The 23,211-nt window shown below is 36.0% G+C and overlaps 4 protein-coding genes across 8 annotated transcripts in view; 2 read left to right on the top strand and 2 right to left on the bottom strand.

Annotated features, from left to right (window-relative positions):
- Nucleotides 1-13,664, top strand: part of LOC128876704 (protein crumbs) — a 50,490-nt gene extending 36,826 nt beyond the window's left edge. For 2 of the 3 annotated variants that reach the window (XM_054123282.1, XM_054123271.1), the window contains 13 exons: nucleotides 1,031-1,212; nucleotides 1,337-1,490; nucleotides 2,072-2,536; nucleotides 3,461-4,196; nucleotides 4,578-4,980; nucleotides 5,225-5,680; nucleotides 5,883-6,635; nucleotides 6,788-7,619; nucleotides 7,862-8,231; nucleotides 8,596-8,914; nucleotides 9,030-9,347; nucleotides 9,816-9,911; nucleotides 10,054-13,664. In XM_054123282.1, the coding sequence (XP_053979257.1) occupies nucleotides 1,031-1,212; nucleotides 1,337-1,490; nucleotides 2,072-2,536; nucleotides 3,461-4,196; nucleotides 4,578-4,980; nucleotides 5,225-5,680; nucleotides 5,883-6,635; nucleotides 6,788-7,619; nucleotides 7,862-8,231; nucleotides 8,596-8,914; nucleotides 9,030-9,347; nucleotides 9,816-9,911; nucleotides 10,054-10,281 (5,312 nt within the window). In that variant the 3' untranslated portion in view covers nucleotides 10,282-13,664. The remainder of the gene's footprint in view (nucleotides 1-1,030; nucleotides 1,213-1,336; nucleotides 1,491-2,071; nucleotides 2,537-3,460; nucleotides 4,197-4,577; nucleotides 4,981-5,224; nucleotides 5,681-5,882; nucleotides 6,636-6,787; nucleotides 7,620-7,861; nucleotides 8,232-8,595; nucleotides 8,915-9,029; nucleotides 9,348-9,815; nucleotides 9,912-10,053) is intronic. The other variant, XM_054123290.1, reaches the window with a different exon arrangement.
- Nucleotides 13,665-13,813: 149 nt separating this feature from the next.
- Nucleotides 13,814-16,051, bottom strand: LOC128876874 (endonuclease G, mitochondrial-like). Of its 2 annotated transcripts, XM_054123655.1 has the most exons (6): nucleotides 15,551-16,048; nucleotides 15,233-15,450; nucleotides 14,890-15,083; nucleotides 14,584-14,820; nucleotides 14,328-14,508; nucleotides 13,814-14,249 (listed from the first exon to the last, which is right to left on the bottom strand). In XM_054123655.1, the coding sequence occupies exons 2-6, from the start codon at nucleotides 15,341-15,343 to the stop codon at nucleotides 14,145-14,147; spliced, it is 828 nt and encodes a 275-aa protein (XP_053979630.1). In that variant the 5' UTR covers nucleotides 15,344-15,450; nucleotides 15,551-16,048; the 3' UTR covers nucleotides 13,814-14,144. The 2 variants fall into 2 exon arrangements, with proteins under 2 accessions (XP_053979630.1, XP_053979619.1); XM_054123644.1 differs by having other exon boundaries at nucleotides 15,233-16,051.
- Nucleotides 16,052-16,480: 429 nt separating this feature from the next.
- Nucleotides 16,481-18,741, bottom strand: LOC128876848 (cell cycle checkpoint control protein RAD9A). Of its 2 annotated transcripts, XM_054123581.1 has the most exons (6): nucleotides 18,410-18,741; nucleotides 18,110-18,312; nucleotides 17,882-18,046; nucleotides 17,657-17,813; nucleotides 17,408-17,579; nucleotides 16,481-17,335 (listed from the first exon to the last, which is right to left on the bottom strand). In XM_054123581.1, the coding sequence occupies exons 1-6, from the start codon at nucleotides 18,441-18,443 to the stop codon at nucleotides 16,621-16,623; spliced, it is 1,446 nt and encodes a 481-aa protein (XP_053979556.1). In that variant the 5' UTR covers nucleotides 18,444-18,741; the 3' UTR covers nucleotides 16,481-16,620. The 2 variants fall into 2 exon arrangements, with proteins under 2 accessions (XP_053979556.1, XP_053979566.1); XM_054123591.1 differs by lacking the exon at nucleotides 18,410-18,741 and having other exon boundaries at nucleotides 18,127-18,266.
- Nucleotides 18,742-20,478: 1,737 nt separating this feature from the next.
- Nucleotides 20,479-23,204, top strand: LOC128876863 (aspartate aminotransferase, mitochondrial). Its single transcript, XM_054123618.1, has 8 exons — nucleotides 20,479-20,741; nucleotides 21,100-21,256; nucleotides 21,362-21,490; nucleotides 21,565-21,786; nucleotides 21,877-22,033; nucleotides 22,109-22,207; nucleotides 22,277-22,593; nucleotides 22,678-23,204. The coding sequence occupies exons 1-8, from the start codon at nucleotides 20,647-20,649 to the stop codon at nucleotides 22,798-22,800; spliced, it is 1,299 nt and encodes a 432-aa protein (XP_053979593.1). The 5' UTR covers nucleotides 20,479-20,646; the 3' UTR covers nucleotides 22,801-23,204.
- Nucleotides 23,205-23,211: the final 7 nt, after the last annotated feature.

Here is a 23,211-nt window from a genome sequence, read left to right as displayed (position 1 = left end):
CTTCGAAGGTTTGAGATTCGAGATTTCAAGTACAGACAGTCGATGTGTTAAATGTTCTCAGTCCCCCACGTTTATATGTAAGCAATAGAAAAACAGTAAAAAAGAATGATGGAATGGTTCTCGTCGTCTGCTGGAAGTTAATTGCTACCTCCAGATATAAGAACGTATTCCAATTGGAGGCATCGTTACTTCGAAGCTGACTCTGAATGTATGTTAACACTTTTTACGAGATTTGGACAGCTGCAATTAACTCCGTTCAAAATATCGTTCTTTAACTATGCGTCGAGCGTTACGTTTCTGTTATTAAATGCTTTGTGTTTATCTGAATGTTTTAAAAAAGAATCTTGACACGACTCTCGTGGCCTTGTGATAGTTAACTGTTGTGCATAGATATAAAAATTCATTCTAACTGAAAGCACTTTTATTTCACAGATGACCTTGAATGTATGAAGACTATGTTAATGTTACAATGAAAATGGATGGTACAGTGAATGTATATCTTCTCCAAATTGATCCTTGATTGTGGATTAAATTGTTCATTTATTAATAATTCCTCCTTTAAGATTAGTTAACCTTTATTACCTGGGATTAATGAAGGTATTGCGATAAAAGAACCTTGTTGTTTTGGTTTGCAACGGAAGTACCTTTCGCTATCGAATGTAAACTGATTCCACGTGACGCTATTTATAAATATTTATAAATACCAAAGTATGATAGTATTAGAAACATTTCGTTGTCTTGAAATAAAACTGAGTATAATACCAGCATAAATTAATGTTCTGGGTTGGTTTGGTTTTGTTTCCAAGACAATAGAAGATTCCTAATCGTTACGGCATAATAAAAGTAAAGTGACAAACAGATGTATACGGATATTCATATTCGGAAAGGTTTACTGACGACCAGTAGTGGAAGTAACTTAATCCTATTAATTGTGTTGTTCTTCGAGCTTCGTTCATCGTCTGTATGATGTACACGTCCTTGAATGTTTTGTGTTGTATTTGACGTTTTGTGTCCGTGTATCGTCCATCAGGAGCGACGTGTCTGTCATCCGCATCGGATTGGTGTTCCGCCTGTTACAACGGTGGCAGTTGTCTTGAGACGCGTTTCGGTATCATGTGTCAATGCCCCAGATTCTGGACGGGACCACAATGCAAGGATCCGATCACCTGTCGCGATCTTCCTTGTAAACAAGCTTCCGCTTGCCACGATTATGTGAGTGAGACATCAGCACACGGCTATGCATGCACACGTTCAGCCGATTAATCGAGCGCGTCGCGTCGAATGTATCTCTATGTGGCTACTTGCTTTGTTTGTTACGTCTCGCTCCTCCGTACAGCCTGGCGGCTATTATTGCACCTGCGAGCCAGGATGGACCGGACCCGAGTGCTCCATCGACATCGACGAATGCTCCAGCGATCCCTGTCGTAACGGCGGCATCTGCATCGATCAGCAAAATAGTTACTACTGTCAATGTCTTCCGGGATACACTGGTAATCACACGAATCGCGATTCTTCCACTTTGCATGAGGCTTTACTTCTCTGTACTCGTTTCGCTATGCGTGAGACTGATCGCTTATCGCCAACTCCATTTTTCTTATTTAACTCTTTGACCGCGAGACGATTTTTGCTGTAAACGTCTCGCCCAAGTTGATGACTTAACAAAAACAAAAATTGAAAACGTATACAACTTTTTTCCTGAAACTCAATTTTTGAAACGGACTTGTAACATTTCAATTCTTATTTTCAAAACTACGCATCCTATGAAGAAACTGTAGATATAAAAAAAAAAAAGTTTCATTTTATCATTCTCTATAAGGTGATATTTCTTTTAAATTCGATTATTTGAAAACTTAAAAAGTCTTATTTCCTGAAATTCGATTAGATTTTAAAATGTAGTTTAAAATGATCGCTGTAACTTGGCCCAATGTCGTCGAAAATCTTTCAAATTTTGTACAGATGCGTAATACGATGCGGCGATACCTACCAATCCATCAAAAATCCGAAAATCCGTTACTGTTTATAAATATTCAATCGCAAATGAGTAACTGCCAACACTTGTTATCGCAAACAGGGAAGACCTGCCAGATCAACGTGGACGAGTGCTTGTCGCAACCTTGTCAGAACGGTGGCACCTGCATCGACAGGATCAACGGATACACTTGCAACTGCACCAAGGATTACATGGATGAAAATTGCGAAAGAGAGTACAACGCCTGCGCGATAAATCCCTGCCAGAACAACGGAAACTGCACTCTCATACCAAGATCGCGACGAGAATTCGTGTGCGAGTGTCCGAGAGGATTCGAGGGCAAGACATGCGACATCAACGTGGACGACTGCGTGGACGTCATATGCCCCGACGGGAAAGTTTGCGTCGACGGAATCGCTGGATACGAGTGCAAATGTCGCGAGGGTTACAGGGACCCCAATTGCACCCTTATCGTTGATCACTGCGCGACGAAACCTTGCAACAACGGCAAGTGTATCGATCGCGGTGAACTTGGTTTCGACTGCAACTGCACGAACGGTTACCAAGGTAAACTTCGTCGAATGAAACAATTTTCGCGTATTCAAATACTTGTTAGATAGATTACCAATCAATTAAGTTGATACGCGACCGACAGTTTTGCGTCCAATAATTTTTCTTAATTTTCTGTGGAGAAATTATACTGCTGCACAGTTCAGTGCTGCTGGACAAATGCTGCCATTATTTGTGCAACAGTTAGAACAGACCCTGAGGCTCTAATTGACCTACTTGAAGTAGTTTCGAAGCATTGTTACGAAGCTTGCTTGTGTTTCAGATTATAGCTGGTATTGTTGTTTCTGTATTTCTATCCTGGCAAGTTAACACTCGCCACTGTTCTCTGTATTATTTAACTACCTGTAATATTAGTACTACCATATCAATCGGATTTTATATCTATGAAGGTTACACGATTATCTACCCTACATATCTACGAACAATTTCAAGAGAAGAACGTTATATATCTTTTTCTGGAAATAATTTCTATTCCAAGACATCAACAAGAAAAACAACATTTCTATGTACATTCTCCTACATTCTTCATAAATATACATTTTCAAATTTTATAGTTACTTCGAAAGAAGAAATTGTTGTACACCTCTCCTTGAAAATAATTTCTACATACTTTGAAACATCAACAAGAAAGAAATACATGCGTTTTCAAACTTTATACATCCAATTCATAGCAACAGGCAATAAATTAAGAAATTCATTTAATTTAATTCACAGGCAAATTTATTTCTAAAATCGTCACAGATATTTATCCACCTTACATACTTGCCTAAAGAAACATAAAAAGAAGAAATCCTTTCACCATTCCCTGTAAATGATTTCTACTCGAATACATCAACAAGAAAGGAACACATACATTTTCAAACTCTATGCTATAACTCTATGACACTATCTATTAAAGAGTTGGTTTCATTTGATTTATAGGGAAACTCTGCGACGAGGATGTGGACGAATGCGAGGTCGAAGGCAGCTCCCTGTGCAACTACGGGATCTGCGTGAACACCGACGGCAGCTACAACTGTTTCTGTCGGCCAGGCTTCTCCGGGGACCATTGCGACATCAACATCGACGAGTGCTTGTGCGGACCCTGCAAGAACAACGCCACGTGTATCGACGGCATCAACACATTCGAGTGTCAATGTCCACCTGGTTATTCCGGGAAAACCTGCGACGTGGACGTGAACGAATGCGAGAGCAATCCTTGTCTAAACGATGCTTCGTGCGTCGACGAGGTCGCCGGCTACATGTGCAATTGTTCCCCTGGTTTCAGTGGGTCGAATTGCGAGATAAATATCGACGATTGCGAGCCCCAACCGTGCTTGAATCACGGCAGATGCATCGACGGTATAAACAATTACACCTGCGACTGTATCGACACTGGCTTCGAAGGTGCACGCTGCGAAAAGAATATCGACGACTGTCGCTCGGAACCTTGCGTGAACGGTGCGCTCTGTATAGACGACATTAAAAATTACAAGTGCCAGTGTTACGCTGGGTACACTGGTAAAAACTGTGAAGTGGATATAAACGAGTGCGAGAACTCACCTTGCCAGTACAACGGCACTTGTTTAGAGAGATCGAACAGAGAATTGTATAAGAGCGACTCGTTAACGTTACCTTCGATATTTAATCAAGAGTTTAGCTACGCTAATGCGAGCGGGTGAGTGTTATATGTTTATCCCTTCTTTCCTTGGTGCATAATGTGCTCAGCTGGGATCCGCGATAAAACAAATTGTGAAAGTAACTAAGGAAATTTTGTAGAAGATAGGGAACAAGGAACTGTTAACCGAATAGTTTAGATAATCGAGGTCTACTAGCTATCCTCTCTATGAGCCCTTCACCGTAGATCATGGTTTAGGTAGTAGAAGCTACCGGGGTCTAAAAGGTACTGGGCTCAGCTATGGGGGGGATAGAAGGTACTCGGCTCAGTTACGAGTTCATATATCCGAATCTGAGCTTGATTTTATTCGTATAAGCAAAGTGCGGATAAACAAGGTTTTATACGAAGAATATTAATAACGAATATTAATTTCTGTTTCAGGTACGAGTGTCTGTGCGTGCAAGGTGTTACGGGGAAAAATTGCGAAGTAAATGTTAACGAATGCGATAGCAGCCCATGCCAAGCGGGAACCTGCGTAGATCGTATCGGTGGCTACACCTGCGAATGCGACGAGGGTTATGAGGGCGATCATTGCCAGCACGATATCGACGAATGCACGAGATACCAGCCATGCGAGCACGGTGGATGCATCGATGGAAGAGCTGATTATACTTGCACTTGTGATCCGGGATATGGCGGGAAAAACTGTTCTGTGGAGCTCATCGGTTGTCAAGGAAACGCGTGTCAAAACGGTGGTACTTGTTGGCCGTATCTTGTTGACGAGACTATACACAAATTCAATTGTACCTGCCCGAACGGATACCATGGGGAAATCTGTGATTATGTAAGTTCCTGCGTTGTGTACTTCAGCCTTCGTAGAAGTAAACGGTAGAGGATTTAGTAATTATGTATATTATTAACGACCTCATCGATTTCAGTAGTCTTGAAGTATTAGATATAGTAATTAATTCTGTATCTTTCTTAGGTGAACTTACTATTTATTTATGAAGAAAAACCGTGATGAAAATCAATGGTTATCGATCGTTTTTATCTCTGTTATATTTTGTATAAATTCTTTTTATTCGTAGATAACGACAATGTCCTTGAGTGGGAGTTCCTACGTTCTGGTGAATACTACCCGCGACGAAGGATACGACATACAGTTTCGGTTTCGGACAACCCTGCCCAACGGATTGCTCGCTATCGGGAAAGGATCGACGTTTTACATTCTCGAACTTGTAAACGGCAAATTAAATCTACACTCGAGCCTCCTAAACAAATGGGAAGGCGTGTTCATCGGTAGCGGTTTAAACGATTCCAATTGGCAGAAAGTGTTTGTTGCGATCAACGCTACGCATTTGGTACTCTCAGCCAACGAAGAACAGACGATTTATCCTATTAGCTTGAACGAGGCTTCTAATTCTAATCACACGTCCTTTCCAATGACCTACGTCGGCGGTACCACTAGCTACTTGCGACGATTGACCCATGGTCCTTCTTTCTTTGTGGGCTGCACCGAGGATGTCGTTATTAACGGAGAGTGGGTATGTTGTGTTCTGTTACGCAAAGAATTTAAGGGTGTTTGATGTACGGTAGTATGAGTGCCATTATGGTCATTCTATTTAATGGGAAAAAGTAAATAAAATATAGAGAATAAATTGTAATAAGTATAGAATATAGAATATCGAGTATAAAATCGAATATTTATCTAGACAACCACTACATAATGAGAAAACTTATGTCTAGGTGTACTCTGGTACCTCGTTGAAGACTGTGTCCATGGAGGACGTTGAACCAGGTTGTCCTCGAGAGGCTCAATGTTCCCCGAATCCTTGTAAGAACGGTGGTCACTGCACGGACAGATGGCGTGATTTTTCCTGCAAATGCGAGCGACCATACCTCGGTCACACCTGCCAATATAATATGACAGCTGCCACGTTCGGATACGAGAACATTACGAATGGATACGTGACAGTGAAAGTGTCCGACGTTGCAAGACGGTCGGTCAGATCAATCGTCGATATTTCCATGTTTATTCGCACGAGGCAGGACAGAGGTGACATATTCTACTTAGGATCGGAGCCAAGTTCGCAGACGGATTTCAAGCCCCAGGAAAAAACTTACATAGCAGCCCAGTTGGAAAGTGGCGAGTTGCTTGTTAGAATTCAGTTCAACGGCACAGAAGCGTATACAGTCGGTGGCGTGAAACTAAACGACGGGAACAATCATCTGATACAAGTGATCAGAAACGTTACGTTGGTGCAAGTAAGAATTAATGGCACCGAGTATTTCCGAAAAACCATCAGCGCGTCGGGTCAATTGAACGTGACAGTCCTGTATTTGGGTGGCTTGCCACAAGCGTCTAGGTACATACGACAAGTCGACAATCGTCAAATAGACGTACCACAAGCTCCGCAGGTTAATTTCAAAGGGATTATTCAAGATGTCCAGATATCGAATGGCATTGAAACTATGGTCGTCGAATTCTTCCCGTTAAAGGTAAAAATTGAAATGTAGCATGATATTTTAATCTGTCTGATTCGAAACGTGAAATATTAGGCAAATAGTCGATACAAGCATGTTATTATTTGTAATAAACGCTTTGACTTCCACTTTCTAAATCATGGCTATAACAACAAATAATTTTAAAGGCAAACGACATTCCACCGCCAATACAGTTTGGTAACGTAACCTTCGACTACGACAAAGTCCTCGAGGGTGTAATCTCCGACAACGTCTGCGTGAGCAGTCCGTGCAACCACAACGGTACCTGTCACGTCACATGGAACGACTTCTGGTGCCAATGCCCGCGGGGCTATACCGGGAAGACTTGCCAGGAAATGGAATTCTGCCAACTGCAAGATTGCCCGACCGGATCCAAGTGTCAAAATCTCGACGACGGCTACGAATGCATCGCCAATGCCACCTTCGACGGAGTAACGACGTCCTTCACTTACGTTTACAATCAGGTGGAGGAGAAGAACGTAACCGACTCGTCGATCGATGGCATCCAAATTAAATATCGATCAAACACAGGTGGCACCCTGATGCACATCGCGCCCCACGTTGGCGACCAGCACTTCACGGTTTCCGTTTACAAAGACAAGATTACGGTTTCCTGGCGCTTGGATATGCAAAATCAAGGGACGCTGAACTTTGCTAAAGTCGAAGCCGACGGAAACTGGTCGTCCATAGTATTGAAATTAAACAACAATTCCATGGAGTGCGGGTATGCAAATTATAACGAGGAGAGCGCGTGGTACGTCTCCCCAAACTTCAGTTTCTCTCTGTGGTATGATTTACTGGTAACTGGAACGGTCACCCTGGGTGGGCTAGGTTCCACTTTCTCCGACAGACACAATTACGTGACCGTCGGTTCTAGTAAACAGATGTTAGAGAATAGAAGCGGCATTCAAGATAATTCTATAGAGTTCGCCGAACGTATATTGACCACTGTCTCGCCACCTCACAGTGTAATGTCAGGTAATATCCCGATCGAATTCTTCTCTTCATCTTACACATTATTCGCTAACCGCTATCCACGCTGCTCTGAATGCGCATCCTCCACTTTCTCTGTTCTCTACTTATACATTAGATTCTTACATCCTCGTTGTCGGATGTCGTCCACCTTCAGCTTGCATAAATGTTAAATCGTTTGACACTTTACCAAACTCCAAGCTAACCGTTCATCTTCTTTCGACTGAAAAACACATTTTACTTTTCAGGCGAAGCTTTCAAAGGATGTTTGGGCGAAGTACGAATTGGCAGCATGCTGCTACATTACTTCACATATGAAGAGGTTTATCAGAACGCTAATTTTACGCCCCTTGAATACTTGGCGCTACAGGAAAATAACTCGACCCATCACGAGAGTATCGGTTGTCAACTTTGCTTCGACGTAGATTGCAAAAATGGCGGTTACTGTCTTGACAAAGCAAATAGTTACGTCTGCGAATGCCCACCGGGTTACACGGAAGAAGACTGTTCTTTTAACATTGACGAGTGTATCGACAATAAATGTGAAAACGAAGCGACATGTGTGGACGGAATTGCTAATTACACCTGCGTGTGCAACAGTGGCTGGCAAGGATGGCTGTGAGTATATTCTACTGCACTGAAGAGAACCCTAGGATTTTCTGATCAAACTGTGCTAGTGGTTCGTTGGTAGGATAAAAATCTTATATGAACAAAGTTTCAAAATCCTAATTAAAGATGTGCTGTAATTATGAAGCAGAACGTTTCGACGCAGTTTGGTTGGAAAAACCTGGGGAACCCTGCATTAATAAGTTCTTAAGTAAAGAAACAGACAATCGTTTCGCCGACAATATTTGCATCGAGACCGTTTCACCGACACCGACTTTTGTCTATGTGTATACACACTGAATTCCGCAAATATACCATAACAATTTCTTGCTTCTATATCTTCTTTATATCTTATCTATCTTTATCTTTATGCTAGATGCGACGACGACATAAACGAGTGCCTACTTCTCAGTCCTTGTCAGCACGACGGAGTGTGCTTGAATGATCGTGGATCCTTTCACTGCGAATGTCCAGATCAATTTACCGGCGAGCTGTGCCAGAATTTCCGTTTAATTACATGCGAAAACAAACCTTGCAATCATGGCGTTTGCACGGACGTCGTGAATTCTAAGACTGGTGACAATTTCACTTGCACCTGTACGACTGGTTACGAAGGTTCAATTTGTGACGTTCCTTACTGCGAAGTGTCGGGGCGAAAATGTCAAAATGGTGGTAGATGCGACTCCATGTATCAGGTTCGAACACCATTAGTTTCTAGCTAGAAAAAACATTTTTCACGAAAATATTGTAAAACAAATTTAGTACTAAGGCTTTTCTGATTCCACTAATATATTACTTTTTAATCGTTAGGCACCTCGATGTATATGTCTACCTGGTTACTCTGGACTATATTGCGAAATTAATATCGATGACTGCGCACCAGATGCTGACGGAAATACACCATGTAAAAACGATGGAAAGTGTTACGACGGCGTAAACAATTTCACCTGTGACTGTAGCGATACTGGCTATACCGGAGGCGATTGTTCTTACGATATAGACGAATGCCAGGATTCAACGACAGACTGTGGTCACGGTCGATGTGAAAATTTACCAGGGACTTACCAGTGCATTTGTGATCCGGGTTATTGCGGATACAATTGCGGAATGGTGAATCCTTGTAGAGGGGTACTGATTTTTTAGCAAACTTTTCTATCTCCACACAGGGCCGAATTAAGGGTTTAGAGGCTCAGGGATCTTATCAGCTGCAAGGTCTTAGAATCTTGCAACTTATTAACATTTTAGAACGACTTTTTTTTTTAATCTAGATTAACATCGCATCAACTCTTAAATTATTAGCGATGGGAACGTTAAAGTTTACTTGTATTACTTCATTAAAAACCTTTGTTTCTTTCATAAATCGAAGCAGGTCATGAATGTGTCTTAAGTAATTACGCAAAACAAATGCTTCAGATTTAATTGCCATTTAACCTTGTAAAAATTAATTTCATATTCTTTAATGTTCTTGTTTCTATTTATAAATGTTAATGGAGGCCTCGCAATACTTGTAGCCCGGAGATCTAAAAATCTTAGTTCGACACTGCATGGATCGATGATAAATTTTTGTCTTATTCACATAACATTTACTTCTTTCAGGATTACTGCCAGAATGGTGGTACGTGTAAATGTAGCGATGACGGTGGTTACAAATGTCTATGCACACCGGAATATACCGGACAAAATTGCACAGAGGTATGTTCGACTATAACGTATTATGAATAGATTGCGAATTTTATGCATTTATGATACAATGTTACGTAATAAATACATGGTAAATATAACCAAAAGGTATGTGGACTTATGCTAAACTTTAGACTCTCTAACTTCTCTTTAGACGGAGCACTTCTTGGGAAGCCAAGCATTCGATATAGCTGTGATCGTTGGCCCTATCGTCGGATGTCTCTTCCTCATCGCAGCCGGCTCTTTAATCGCATTGTTTATGATGGCTAGGAAGAAACGAGCGACCAGGGGAACTTATAGTCCTAGTGCTCAAGAGTTTAGTAATCCGCGTGTAGAGATGGACAACGTGATGAAGCCGCCGCCTGAGGAGAGATTAATCTAAAAAGAAAAAACATTCGCGACGAGGGGGGCAAGTTACGGTTGTTCCGCGTCGACAAATCCTAGTCTTTTGAGAATACGCGCATTTTGCAGTGTTTATCTATGGGAATTGCGTTATCTATCGAACCGTCCTCTCGATAAAACTGCTTTCGAACAGCAAGTAAGAAGGGTACCATGAAAATGGCCGAATACACAGACTTCACCCACCAAGATTCACTGAAACTAGTTTTGATTGACCGCGATACGCATTCTCTACGTTTAATTATGATGAGCGTTTAATTAAAACATTTATCTACTGTAATGTATGTAATTGTCCATGGAAAAAATGTGTATCGCGGTCAATATTTGCGTCGATCAAAACTGGTGTCGGTCATCATTAGTGTCGATGAATTCTGATCGGTGAAATGTCAGCGTTGGTCATTTCCATGGGGTCCAGTAAGAAAATAATAAGGTTTCATCGCGTTTTCTAGTCCACGCTTCTGATCACCATGTTATCAGATTGTCCTAAGGAATTAACATGTTCGCTACCATCGCATATGCGTGACGCGCTGATTCTCGTGAAAGACCAACGTTATGTATATGTTGCAGCGATGAGTTTTGTATTCCATGTCTTCATAAGTAAATGCAGCACAGTCAAACCTCGAGGAAGAAAAATGAAAATTGTTTCAAGGTATAGAGGTTTCGACTTGCAGAGGTAAGCAGGTTTTTCATACAGGGGTATCTAAGGAACCAAATGCAGTGACAACTGTAAGGTCAAATTCAAAATACAATACTATTTTTATTGTACTTAACACATTCGCGATCTGCAGATTTTTCACGTTTCTAATACTGAGCACCGGCGAAAATAATGAAATTCTGAAGCTGGTTGATGCAAACGTGTATCGTTAGGGCGAAGATAAAAATTACAAAACGTTTTGAATCAATGTTGTAAATATAAATTTAAAATAAAAAGATTTTCATAATACGTACACTTACTTTTAAGGTAGATAATAGACAACCAGGAATAGAATTTGAAATGACGTGAATTCACGTCAGCGATCGCGAATGTGTTAAGTTCAAAGTTGTTCCAACTGACCGAAAGTGCTTACTGACAATGACTGATGATTAAAGTGATGTATTGTGATTAGTTATCTTTGATTATGATAAATTTTATTTTAATAGAATTGTTGAATAATTTTGGTTGACCGAGTAAGAGGAATAAGATGTATAAGATATTCGAGTAAATTTTGAACAGATTCAGTACTGATATCAATGAATTTATTATGTAATGTATGTCTCAATGTACTTCACTTATCAAATCAATAACGTTATCGATTTTTTTACTAGTGCAGAGATAGAAAAAGTAGCATAGTGCAACACAAAATATAGAAGGCAGAAACAAATTATAAAAATCAATGAATTATGTTTCGAATTGTAGAGATGAAGCAGCTGTGTGCACAACTTTGAGTCAGCTTTTGTTTATTTTTTTAGCTATCGAGGATTTACATAGGGAAATGAGTAAAGCTTCCACTTATAGAGGCTTTGTATTTAAAAATATTTCAATTATAGAAATTGGAGTGTATGAACTAGTGTCACATTGTTCAAAATGATCTGGGTGACATATTATTTGAAGCAGTCAATTAGCCTATTATTAATTTAGTACATTTTATTTGCACAATTAAAAAAAAACCATATACTGCATTAACCCATTCAAGCTTGATAGAGACATAAGTATACATAATATGTTAAAGTTAGTAATTTTGTGTTGCATAATGTTTATTTGCACATACTTTTATTATGTATACATGCATACTAATGAAATTATGCAATGATCTTTTGCTAAATATTTTACACTGGATTTCTACAACTTGTCTCTAACTGTTTAAAAATAAATTATTATTTAAACGAAACTAGACTGAAAGGGTTAACTAAAACTACTACAAATGTTGCTTAAACTGTGGTTTGCCAATTGAATGGTGGTAGCGAACTTGTTAAGTAAACATTGCCAGATACGATAACTAATCTCGAAGAGTCCAAGACAGGCGCTAAAAATGAAACACGTTAGGGCTATCATCGTAATCCAGTGTTGGGCACAATGTAATCCATGATGAACGATCAACGAAAAATCAGTAATTACGATTACTGAATAACAAATAATTAATTACCTCTGAAAGGTTACAAATTGCAAAAGTAGTTTACGATAACTAAATCTGACAACTGTGAGTGATTATTGCAAAAAATAATCACCAAATAACCACTGCCCAACCCTGTCGTAATCGCAGCTTCGGTATCAAAGAATTATCGAATAAGCGTTAAATCGATCTATTGTGTAATAATTCGTCGTAAAAACGATTTTTTCAAATGTTCACATGAAAGAGGAGAATGTATTGGCACGTTTGCATATCGGCCATGCAAGTGATTTGGACGAAAATCGTGTATTTACACAAAGTGTACTTAAATCTCCATTAAGTGTCCTTAACAAACAAGCAATACTCGAGAGAAGCTCCTAAGCAACGAGACCCGTCCATTTTAGTGCCTAATTTACCCTACTTAAAAAGAGATTTTATTTATAAGCAATGAATACGAAACATTGAAGGTGTACGCATTCCAGAAACGCGTTAAACTCGAGTGCGTATATTTGAGATCTCTCAAGCATAATAGTATTCATTATTCTTATTCTGCTCATTAGATTCAAGGCAGCTGATGCGGATACGTTATGAATTATTATAGTGCAGTTATGTTAACGATTATATTGCGAATATATCGGAACCTTGTTTGTAAAAAAAAGATGTCGTTGATGTTGTTTATCATGACTTACACAGTACTTATCGTCGGTGCGTTTCTACGTTTCACAGTATCGCCGCACTTGTTAATTTTGTACATAAACTAGATTATAAGTTGAAGAAATTATTAACGACTCTACCAATAGCGTTTTATATAAATATAGTATTTAATAACGAATATTATTTGGTACGTAATTATTTACTACCGCGACCAAAGTAATAGCGAGAGTTTTTCTCATCTGTTAATATGATTGATATAGAGCTGTTACTGATGAAAATATCATCTTTCAATAGTAATTAGCATGTTGATAATTGTAGCTAATAGTTTTAATTCTTTGAGGAAACAGATGACCTGACGTATCATTATTAATACTATTAATACTTTTAAATACATCAACATCGACTTACTGTTTATCCGATGTATGGAGTTTAAATTAATGCCAGTACGTATTCACTATATCGAACGTTACAGAAGCAAAATTTGTTATCAACAAATACATAGAGGTTGACGTGTACCGAGTATGCTTAATATTTAATTAATGTATTCGATGAATTGGCATTATACTTGATGTAAAACATACTGTGTAGTGTAATGTGGTATCGATCAGAAGCACACGCAAAATTTATTACGGCAATAGTTTATATTGAAAATTTTTGAATAATCATATTACGCTTTCGAGCTGTAAATAATAATCTTTGTTCAACGTATACCGAAAAGTGAATATCGTCAATGTTTCTTCAAGACTGAAATTGTGGGTACTAAGAACACATAAATACGTATGCATGCGATTTTCATGTACTTATTTTATGACAAAATGTGACAACATGCAATATATGTGGATCTATAATTATAAAATACTTTCGTTAATTGAATGTACAAAAACCAATAAAAATTAAAATACTTGAAATATTCCATTTCACTTTCACAACGTGTATGTACAAATAATTACGTAATAACATAAAATTATTACTTTTGAATATGTACAAACATTTGAAAAATTTTTCTAAAATTTGACTAGAGATGAGAAAAATATTTATGTACACCTATATTTGATTTTTGTAAAGTCATTTTCCATTTAGTATTTAGTCTAATTTTATAAATCTATTAAGACCAACCAATCTTCTTCCCATTTATTTTACTCAATTTATCACGTGATATCTTGTCGAAAAATAAAAGTCCAGCAGCACGTTCTATACTCTCTGGTGGTACCTATCGTAATGTTTACATTAGTATCAACTATATAAGCATATACAACAATATTATACTATACAAAAATAAATAATTTACCTGAAAATTTGTTAAAGGAGTATTGTCAGCTATAGGAGCATTTGGCATTACAAATGCTTCCATTTCTAATTTTGAGTCGTTTGTTTCGAGAACAATTATTTTATAAAAATGTGTGGGTACAGCTACATGATTTGTACCAATAACTTCGTAACGTACATATTTCCTCCCATCAGCCTCTTTTCTGTATTAATAATATAATTAAATTAATTACATAATTGACAAAAGAAATAAATAAGAATTTGAGACTTTCACTTACTTTGGCAAATATAAAGGTCCTGTACAAACAAACACATCCTTATACATTTTAGTTAAATTTCTAACATATTTTTCTAATCTATTCCAAGCATCTCTATTAAAACCTACACCCACTTGCGGTGCCATATTTGAGAGGAAAAATGTTTGTTCTATATGACTTTGATTGACTTTATGATTTCCTGCTGCTGCTAGATGTCCTCGATCGTACCCACTACCTTTATAGTCGCTATTGTCTGATCTAATTACCAATAAATTTATTAAAATATTAATTTTTAAATATAGATACTTAGAGACTGAAAATACTTACCTAAAAAAGGGATGTATACTTGGATCAGGTTTGAATTCACATTTACTACGTGATATTTCATTGTTCTGTTGTAGTCTATCTTTGGTTAAATGTTCAAACACCCAATGAGCTACCCTATTTCTTCTGTCATAGGAAAGTACAAAATCCTCGAACGATCTTATGTTATCGAATCCAGGAAAACCATATTTCATAATCTGTTTTATATATGAATGTAATTAAATGAATTAGCAGTATATGCACAGAATACTAAAAGAATTATATCGTATATCAATTATAAATACATGATTGACCGCGATCATGTAATATTGAGGTTATGTATAATTTAAAATCAGCAGTAACTTACTTCAGACACTCTTGACGCTGTTGACAATTTTGAACCCATATCTGTTGCAGTTTCCGTGGGAACGTATGCAGTGGCTGCAGAAACTGTTCCAAACAAAGGCAAACCAGGCATCTTTCTAATGTTTATATTGTGAAAAATACTCGTTTCACTGTCATCTTTTTCTGCATCGAAATACCGTTTCTTTTCCGAATATTTACCAAAATACCAACCACCGAAACCTACGGTAGTTAGACTACTCAGGTTTAGAATAAATTTCAGGGAACCCTTCATTTTTCAATCATTAAAACTTTAATTGACAGAACTTCTCAATAATTATACCCTCGTCCACGTTGTCTGCTATTGTTTTCTATCTGTTTATATTTGATACAGTATCACGTGACTCAGTTACGCAACGATAAACATGATTGTCCCAGATTGTCCCAGTGCCCAGGGTCCTAATCAAAAGGGGACCCCAAAACCAATGCCTCAAAAACGCAATGCTGTTATACATATGTTTACAATGTACGACTAAATTTTTGTATTTGAAAAACACAACATAAGTAAATATTGACATCACTCAAGTAAAATTTTGTATATATACAGGGTGTCCCAAAAATGTTGGAGGTCCTTGAATGGGGGTGGTTCGGGGAATGATTTAAAACAACTTTTTCCTTAGTGAAAATGTTGTCCGAGACTTCAGAAATCCCCGACCAATCAGAGGGCGAGTATGCCGGTGGAGCGTTCCGGGTAGCGTAGGCTACGGTAGCCTCGGACAATATTTTCACTAAGGAATAAGTTGTTTCAAATCATCCCCCGAACCACCCCTTCCAAGGACCTCCAACATTTTTGGACACCCTGTACATATGTTTAATATGTACCTGTTTCATCCTATGCTGCTGCAACCAATTTATCATATTCTCATGCTTCAATGTTATCCTGTTGCACTTATTTTATTATAGCGTTATATCTAGTTTATAAGACTACCAAAAAGTAATTTTTATATGGTCTTATATACTAACTATAGAGTAGTTTATCACATACCTTGTTTCTAATTTAATGTTTTGATATTAAAATTTTTTTTTATTCTAATACTGATATGAGCAGCCATCACCAGTGCCCTCGGCAATACTCGGCAGTGGAGATGGCGCTTTCACATTATTTGAAATAGTAATCCTCTACCTAGAAGACTTTTATTACATTCAATTTATTTACACGGATCGGACAAATATGGAAACAGGAACATCATTACAATTAAAATGTGCATATTTCAACAATTTTAAAGCTTTATTCTTTTTTTTTTGTTCAAAACATTACTATATGTTTAATTAAAACAGAATAAATACATACTTCAAGATAAATTACAATTCCATAAAAAATGACATAAAAGATTTATTTAAACTTTTTAACTTTTATTCGCTACAACCTTCATCCGAATCTTCAGCTAAAATTATATCATATCCAGGCAATGTCCTTGGATCAAAAGTCTTTTGGAAACATTTCTGAAATATTAAACGAGCCTTCTTGACTGGCGGCGTTGGTGAATCTGGTACTTCGTCTTCTAACACGTTAGATTTATCATTATTTTGTCCTTGTTGCCGGTCTATTTCATCATTACTAGATTTTCTTTTTGTTATCGAAGAAAATATAGAATTCACTAATTTCTTTCCATTTGTAGGCGTTTTACTGAGTCCGGCTACATTGTGTCTAGATGATCCATCATTATGAGATTCTCTTTCAGTATTCTGTTTACCAAGCAAACAACTGTCTCCATTTTTACTTTGATCATTTCTTTGATCATTTCTCCGGCTTGTACCGGATACACTCGGTTGTACATCAACTTTTTCTTTAGAAATTAAATTTGAATTCTTCTCAATTAAATTTGAATGGGTATTTTTAGCAGTAGCATTTTCAGACGTTTTATTCATATTGGTTGACCTATTTCCTATTCTGTTCGTAGATTTGGAAGATTTCCTAGGAACTCGCGTATTTCTCGTCCTTTGTTTTACAGATTTGTCCTGTTTACCAATTACCGTTGTTTCAGTTTGACTGTCTGCATCAGAATTTAATGTAGACAGTACTAAATTTGCCTCAAGAGATGGGTTTTTTAATGCAAATATGACTGGTCTGAAAATATCAGTGGATACTTATCTATACATAACTAAAGAAGTACTTGTGTTTCGTTTATTTTAGTCTTACCTTCCAGCTTCTACAAAATATATTCCAATTGGTATACCTATAACTTCTGCCAAAGACAAAATAGCTTTAAATTCCTTCATACAAAATGTAATTGACGTGTCTTTACTAATATTATATTGATCAAATTCGCCTTTGCCAAGCACGAGTTGTGTTCGAGTTGTATTCGATAAACCTGGAACAAATATAAAGTCACATTTAACAAGAAAAAGAATTAACAATACAACGTATCATTTACATGATATAAGTTACCTGAAGTTTCGTCTATATAATTTCTAAGTAACAGTTTTTGCGACGAAACTTCCATTGTTATCTCAATTAGAGTTTGATGAAAATTATGTACAGCATCTCCCAATACACGGGGTTGGGAAGAAAGTTGATTTGATGCAGAATCCTTATCATATGCGGTCTATAAAATATGGATAATAATAACAAATAAGAAGTAATCAGAAGCAATTACAAATATATGAAACATACTTGTAATACTTCACAATCCAATATGGGTAACAAATGTGTTTTGGTAATACTATTCTTATATTTTAAAATAAAGAAAATTTCAGATGCATCTGGTTGTAATCTGATGTGACATGTTTCTACCTGTTTATCTATTACATTTGGAGCTTTGAATACTGTCATAGCACTCTGTAAAATATAAACATTGAATCACTTATAATATTATATAAAAACATAATGATTCATTATTACCCTCATTGAAATTTTACATTTCAATGCGTCATTCTTTTGGAGATCACCGTATTCGTAACACGAAAAATAGTTTTGGAACATTGTAAAGTCAGCATACGCAGAATTTGCCATGTTGACAGTACGAAATGATATACCAGTTTCTTGCGGTTCTATGTACATTTCATCTCCAATTCTTGCTAATGCATGTATAGCTTTTGCTAAAACTATCACGAATATGTAGAAACAATTCTTATTATTATGTACAGTCTCTAAAATAGAGGTTAATAAAATATAACCTAAATAAAATAATACACAACGTACTTTTTACATTTACACCTGGTATAACACATTTCATGTTGAATTTGGCTTACTAAACTATGTATCGTTGACTAAACATCAAGTATTGTTTAATGTAAAAAGCAATTCGACAAGGTAGTCGAAAGAATTCATAATATTACGTGTGCTAAAAACAAGAACTGGTCATTCCTTTATGAAGAGCGAAGAGTTAATCATAACGTTCATAATTTAGAAATGTACATGTGTAGATTTGAGACTCCCAATTATGGAAAATTAGTATAAATGAATAGTAATTATAAGTACAAATTTCATAAAATCATTTGTTTGATAAGTAAACATAAACCAGAAAAAAAGATGACACAATTCAATTTTAGCGCATTTACAAGAAAACTATCGATAGGTACACGTACTCTCGAATCTCGAGAATCGAAACTCTATCAGTGCATTTACAGTAGAGATGGCGTCAACTGCTACTTTTGAAAGCAATGTTAATATAATTTTAATACAATGGAGCCTATCGCTCCGCAATATGTAGAATAAAAATAAAGTATATACGCAAGTGTATATACACTACAATTAGTCTACTACTACTCTGATTGGTCGGGGTTTTTTGTTAATATCTCGGACAGCATTTTCGCTAAAGAAAAAGTTGTTTCAAATTACCTCCCGAACCACCCCTTTCAAGGTGTTACAACATTTTTGGGACACCCTGTATACGTATGCGATATATTATTGATAGTATTGATAGCTAAGGTCAACGGTAGGTCGGGATCGTAATGCGTGAGGATCTTATTTGCGCAAAAAGCTTGTTTTGCTTGCGCGAAAGCATTTTCGCATTTGTTTTCCCATTTGCATGTAACATTGTCTATTAGTAAATTGTTAATAATAAGTAGTCTATTAGGTTAAAGCAGGGCTTCTTAAACTTTTTTCATTCACGACCCCGATTTATGATTGTGATTTTTTTCGCAACCCAAAAAATATAAAATAAATTTATCTTAAGATATGCAAATATTTTGTGATTGTTTATTGATCAGGTAATAATATATATACATATGAAAAAATATTGTTTTAGAATTTGTTTAAAAACATAAAAAAATATAAAATTAAAAATCGCACAAAAAGTTGTAGAATTGTATCGCGATATATGTCGATCGATTGAGTAGAAGACAAAATTAGACATTTTTTTTCAATTGATCTTCCATTACAAATGGTCACTTGTCACCGAAGACACATATGTATATAAGATAATGTTATCGTGCAAAAAAACTTATTCAATAATACATTGTGTAACAGATTTCATAAGAGTTAGTGTAATCGTCATATCTTTGGGCCCCAGTTGAGAATAACATGTATTTATAGTTTGTTTTGATAAATTCTTAATATACAAAACTATCTTTTTTACAGTCAAGAAATTTATTATTACAAAGAAATAAGTCACAAATTTTAAATTCATTATTTTAAAAACGAACTCACAATAGTGAGTAAAATATTTTACTCTATTGATTCTATTGTTTGTATAAAATATCGATACTTATCTCTATTACAATATAATATTATAATATATTAACAGTGACAAGTCTAACAATGTATATCTCATAACAAATAAAATATATAAACATATAAATACAAATAATACATATTTATTTTCTGTTAGAACTATGTAGTGTGTAGTATGTACACATCGTATGCTTATAATTGCTAAATTGAGACATTATTTTCATACATGTGAGACGAAAACAGTGGTGACAGTCCATACATGATTACTCCTATGACCTATACAATATTACGATACATAGTAGATTGTGGTTAATAAGTGTGATATAATAGTCAACGTTTGCATCAGCCCTGCGTTTGAATTAATCGAATACTACTGAATTGTATAAGTTCTTCATTGATTTGCATAGTTTGTACGAATGTAGGAAATGTTAAATAATAATACAAAATAAAATACAATGTACATATCTTAAATAATAATATAAAATGAAATAAAAGGTACATATTTATTGCAACTCATATAATTCGCGATAAATGTGATCAAACACGCAATCGCCATTACCGGATAGCATTATACATATGCGCATGAGCGAATATCAGTTTTCGCGTATAGATGTAGTTAACGTCACCACTTGCTGGCACTTGCTTTGCGTCCTGATCCAAAGCAATCCAGAGTGATCCAGAGCATCCACATCCAGAGGTGTCCAGTAGATAATAGAGTTGATTGGAACGTGGAATAGGTCTATGTTTTATTATATTGCAAAAAAATGGCACAAAGTACAAGACTCATGTCGCTCTCATCTATATGTACCTTATTTAAAACCAATTGCAATGTTAATTCATATACCGTTAGATCAATGAGGTAAGATTTATATTCAAAAGTAATTAAGTGACCTTTTAACCTTTGCGTTTTTGTAAAATATCAATTTCTTGAAAAAGAAGTATGTAATATTAATACTCGAGTGGTTTCTCTATATATTTGAAATGAATACTGTGTATAGCAATTTTTTTTTAACAATTTATTAATTAAAGCTAAATTAAAATCCTACTAAAATCCTTTTTCCGTGTATGTATTGTATGTATAATGTATTCGGTACATTAAGAAATTTTGTAAATAAAGTTTTTTTCCTGAATAATGAGTTTTTCGCTAAATTAAAGATTGATAAGGATATTTTGAAATTGTAAAGTAATACTAAAACAGCTATTTTTTTGTGTTATAGTTCATGGTGGTCCCACATAGAAATGGGTCCACCTGATGCAATTTTGGGTATTACAGAAGCATTCAAAAAAGATCAAAATCCTAAAAAAATTAATTTAGGAGTTGGTGCTTATAGAGATGATAATGGTAAACCATTTGTCTTACCAAGTGTCCGAATGGTATGTAGCACAAAATTTAATTTTATTCATAATACATAGATTTTGAAGAAAATAACGTTTACCAAAGATACAATCAGCTCCATAACGGAATCAAATTAATTGTAGGCAGAAGAAAAAATCAGAAATAAAGAAATGGACAAAGAATATTCACCGATAGCAGGAAATGCTGAATTTTGTAAACATAGTATTAACTTGGCACTTGGTGATGGTAATAATGTGGTTCCAAATGGTTTGGTATGTGTATTATACATCTTCAAGTGATGTACAAAAGTTCTTTTTCATGTATTATAACAAATGGTATTTTACAGAATGCTACTGTTCAAGGAATTTCTGGAACAGGTTCACTTTGTATTGGGGCAAATTTTTTATCACATTTTTTTCCTGGCAATAAAGAAATATATTTGTCAACCCCTACATGGGGAAACCATGTTCCTATATTTAAGCTTGCTAGGATCCCAACAAAATTCTACCGTTATTATGATCCAAAAACTTGTGGATTAGATTTTCAGGGTGCATTAGAAGATATATCTGTAAGTAGTGTATAAACTATATGAAGTATGTTATGTATTAATACCTATAGGTAATGTTAGCATTAATATTCGTGATATTACTTTTTATAGAAAATTCCAGAGAAGTCTATTATTCTTCTTCATGCATGTGCACATAATCCTACGGGTGTCGATCCTAGTCCAGAACAATGGAAGGAATTGTCAGCAGTAATAAAGAAAAGAAACCTTTTTCCTTTCTTTGATATGGCATACCAAGGATTTGCTTCAGGTATAGTGAAAAATCAAAATCAAACGAATAAACAATTGAGTGAATATTCTTAAAAATGTTTATATAAAATTTTAGGATCTATACAAAAAGACTCTTTGGCAATTAAATTATTCCTCGAGGACGGACATAGAATTGCTTTAGCTCAATCCTATGCTAAAAATATGGGTTTATATGGTAAACATAATTTTATTATTTAATAATAGTATAATGAATAATGCAAATTTTTAATACAATTTTAAATAGGTGAACGCGTTGGTGCATTTACATTGGTCACTTCCAGCAAGGATGAAGCAGACAGGACACTTTCGCAATTAAAGATTTTGATTAGGCCAATGTATTCTAATCCTCCTATTAATGGCGCCAGGATTGTTACTGAGATATTAGGAGATTCTCAATTGAGAGAACAGTGGCTCCGTGATGTGAAAGTAATGGCTGACCGTATTATTTCTGCCCGCCAACAATTGAGTGATAATCTAAAAAAGCTTGGTAGCTCTCGTAGCTGGATACACATTACAGACCAAATTGGAATGTTTTGTTATACTGGTCTTAAAGCTCCCGAGGTATAAGCAATTTTCTTTGTTTTCATTTTCGTTCGTAATACTTGTAATACATATCAAGTTATTCACAATAATATTTATTTACAGGTAGAGAAACTTACGAAAAATTACAGTATTTACTTGACAAAAGATGGCAGAATATCAATGGCTGGAGTAACATCAAAAAATGTTGAATACCTTGCACATGCTATGTATGAAGTTACAAAATAACTCCATATTTCCATGAATGATTAAGGAGTCGAACCACATTTTGCCTTGTAATGTTCAAATATACACTCCATACATAAACAATACTAGAATACAAATACAAACTTTAAGTATAATGCATTTAATCTTGCATGCTATTTTTGTAAAAGCACTGCAGGCAGTGTAGATACCAACTGAAGCCTAGATATTATGGTTTTGATCCATGGATGTCAATCATGTTTAGTATAAAATAATTCATCGGCGTGACTGTGCCGATCTTCTACATAGTAAAGATGATAACATTTTAATTATTAATATATTCTACCATGTATTCTATTACAATGTAAAGAGATATATGATATTTGATTGTTAGTAAATTATAATTTTGTATACAGGGTGTCCCAAAAGTCGGGGAGGAGCCGGAAATGGGGGGTA

The sequence above is a fragment of the Hylaeus volcanicus genome, chromosome 1 (genome assembly GCF_026283585.1).
Source record: "Hylaeus volcanicus isolate JK05 chromosome 1, UHH_iyHylVolc1.0_haploid, whole genome shotgun sequence".
NCBI lineage: Eukaryota > Metazoa > Arthropoda > Insecta > Hymenoptera > Colletidae > Hylaeus > Hylaeus volcanicus.
The sequence above is the reverse complement of the archived record's forward strand: the minus strand, read 5'-3'. Positions and strand labels throughout refer to the sequence as shown.

Excerpts from the sequence above, each read along its gene's own strand:
- LOC128876874 (XM_054123644.1), bottom strand. The coding sequence starts at position 15,502 with ATGAAGGGTTCCCTGAAATTTATTCTAAACCTGAGTAGTCTAACTACC. Across the intron at positions 14,821-14,889 it reads AGTATACATCCCTTTTTTAG|ATCAGACAATAGCGACTATA; the intron begins GTAAGTATTTTC and ends ATTGGTAATTAG. Across the intron at positions 14,509-14,583 it reads GGACCTTTATATTTGCCAAA|AAAAGAGGCTGATGGGAGGA; the intron begins GTAAGTGAAAGT and ends TTATTAATACAG.
- LOC128876863 (XM_054123618.1), top strand. The coding sequence starts at position 20,647 with ATGGCACAAAGTACAAGACTCATGTCGCTCTCATCTATATGTACCTTA. Across the intron at positions 21,787-21,876 it reads GTGCATTAGAAGATATATCT|AAAATTCCAGAGAAGTCTAT; the intron begins GTAAGTAGTGTA and ends TACTTTTTATAG. Across the intron at positions 22,594-22,677 it reads CTGGTCTTAAAGCTCCCGAG|GTAGAGAAACTTACGAAAAA; the intron begins GTATAAGCAATT and ends ATTTATTTACAG.
- LOC128876848 (XM_054123581.1), bottom strand. The coding sequence starts at position 18,443 with ATGAAATGTGTTATACCAGGTGTAAATGTAAAAA. Across the intron at positions 18,313-18,409 it reads ACCAGGTGTAAATGTAAAAA|TTTTAGCAAAAGCTATACAT; the intron begins GTACGTTGTGTA and ends TATTCGTGATAG. Across the intron at positions 18,047-18,109 it reads AATGTAAAATTTCAATGAGG|AGTGCTATGACAGTATTCAA; the intron begins GTAATAATGAAT and ends TATATTTTACAG.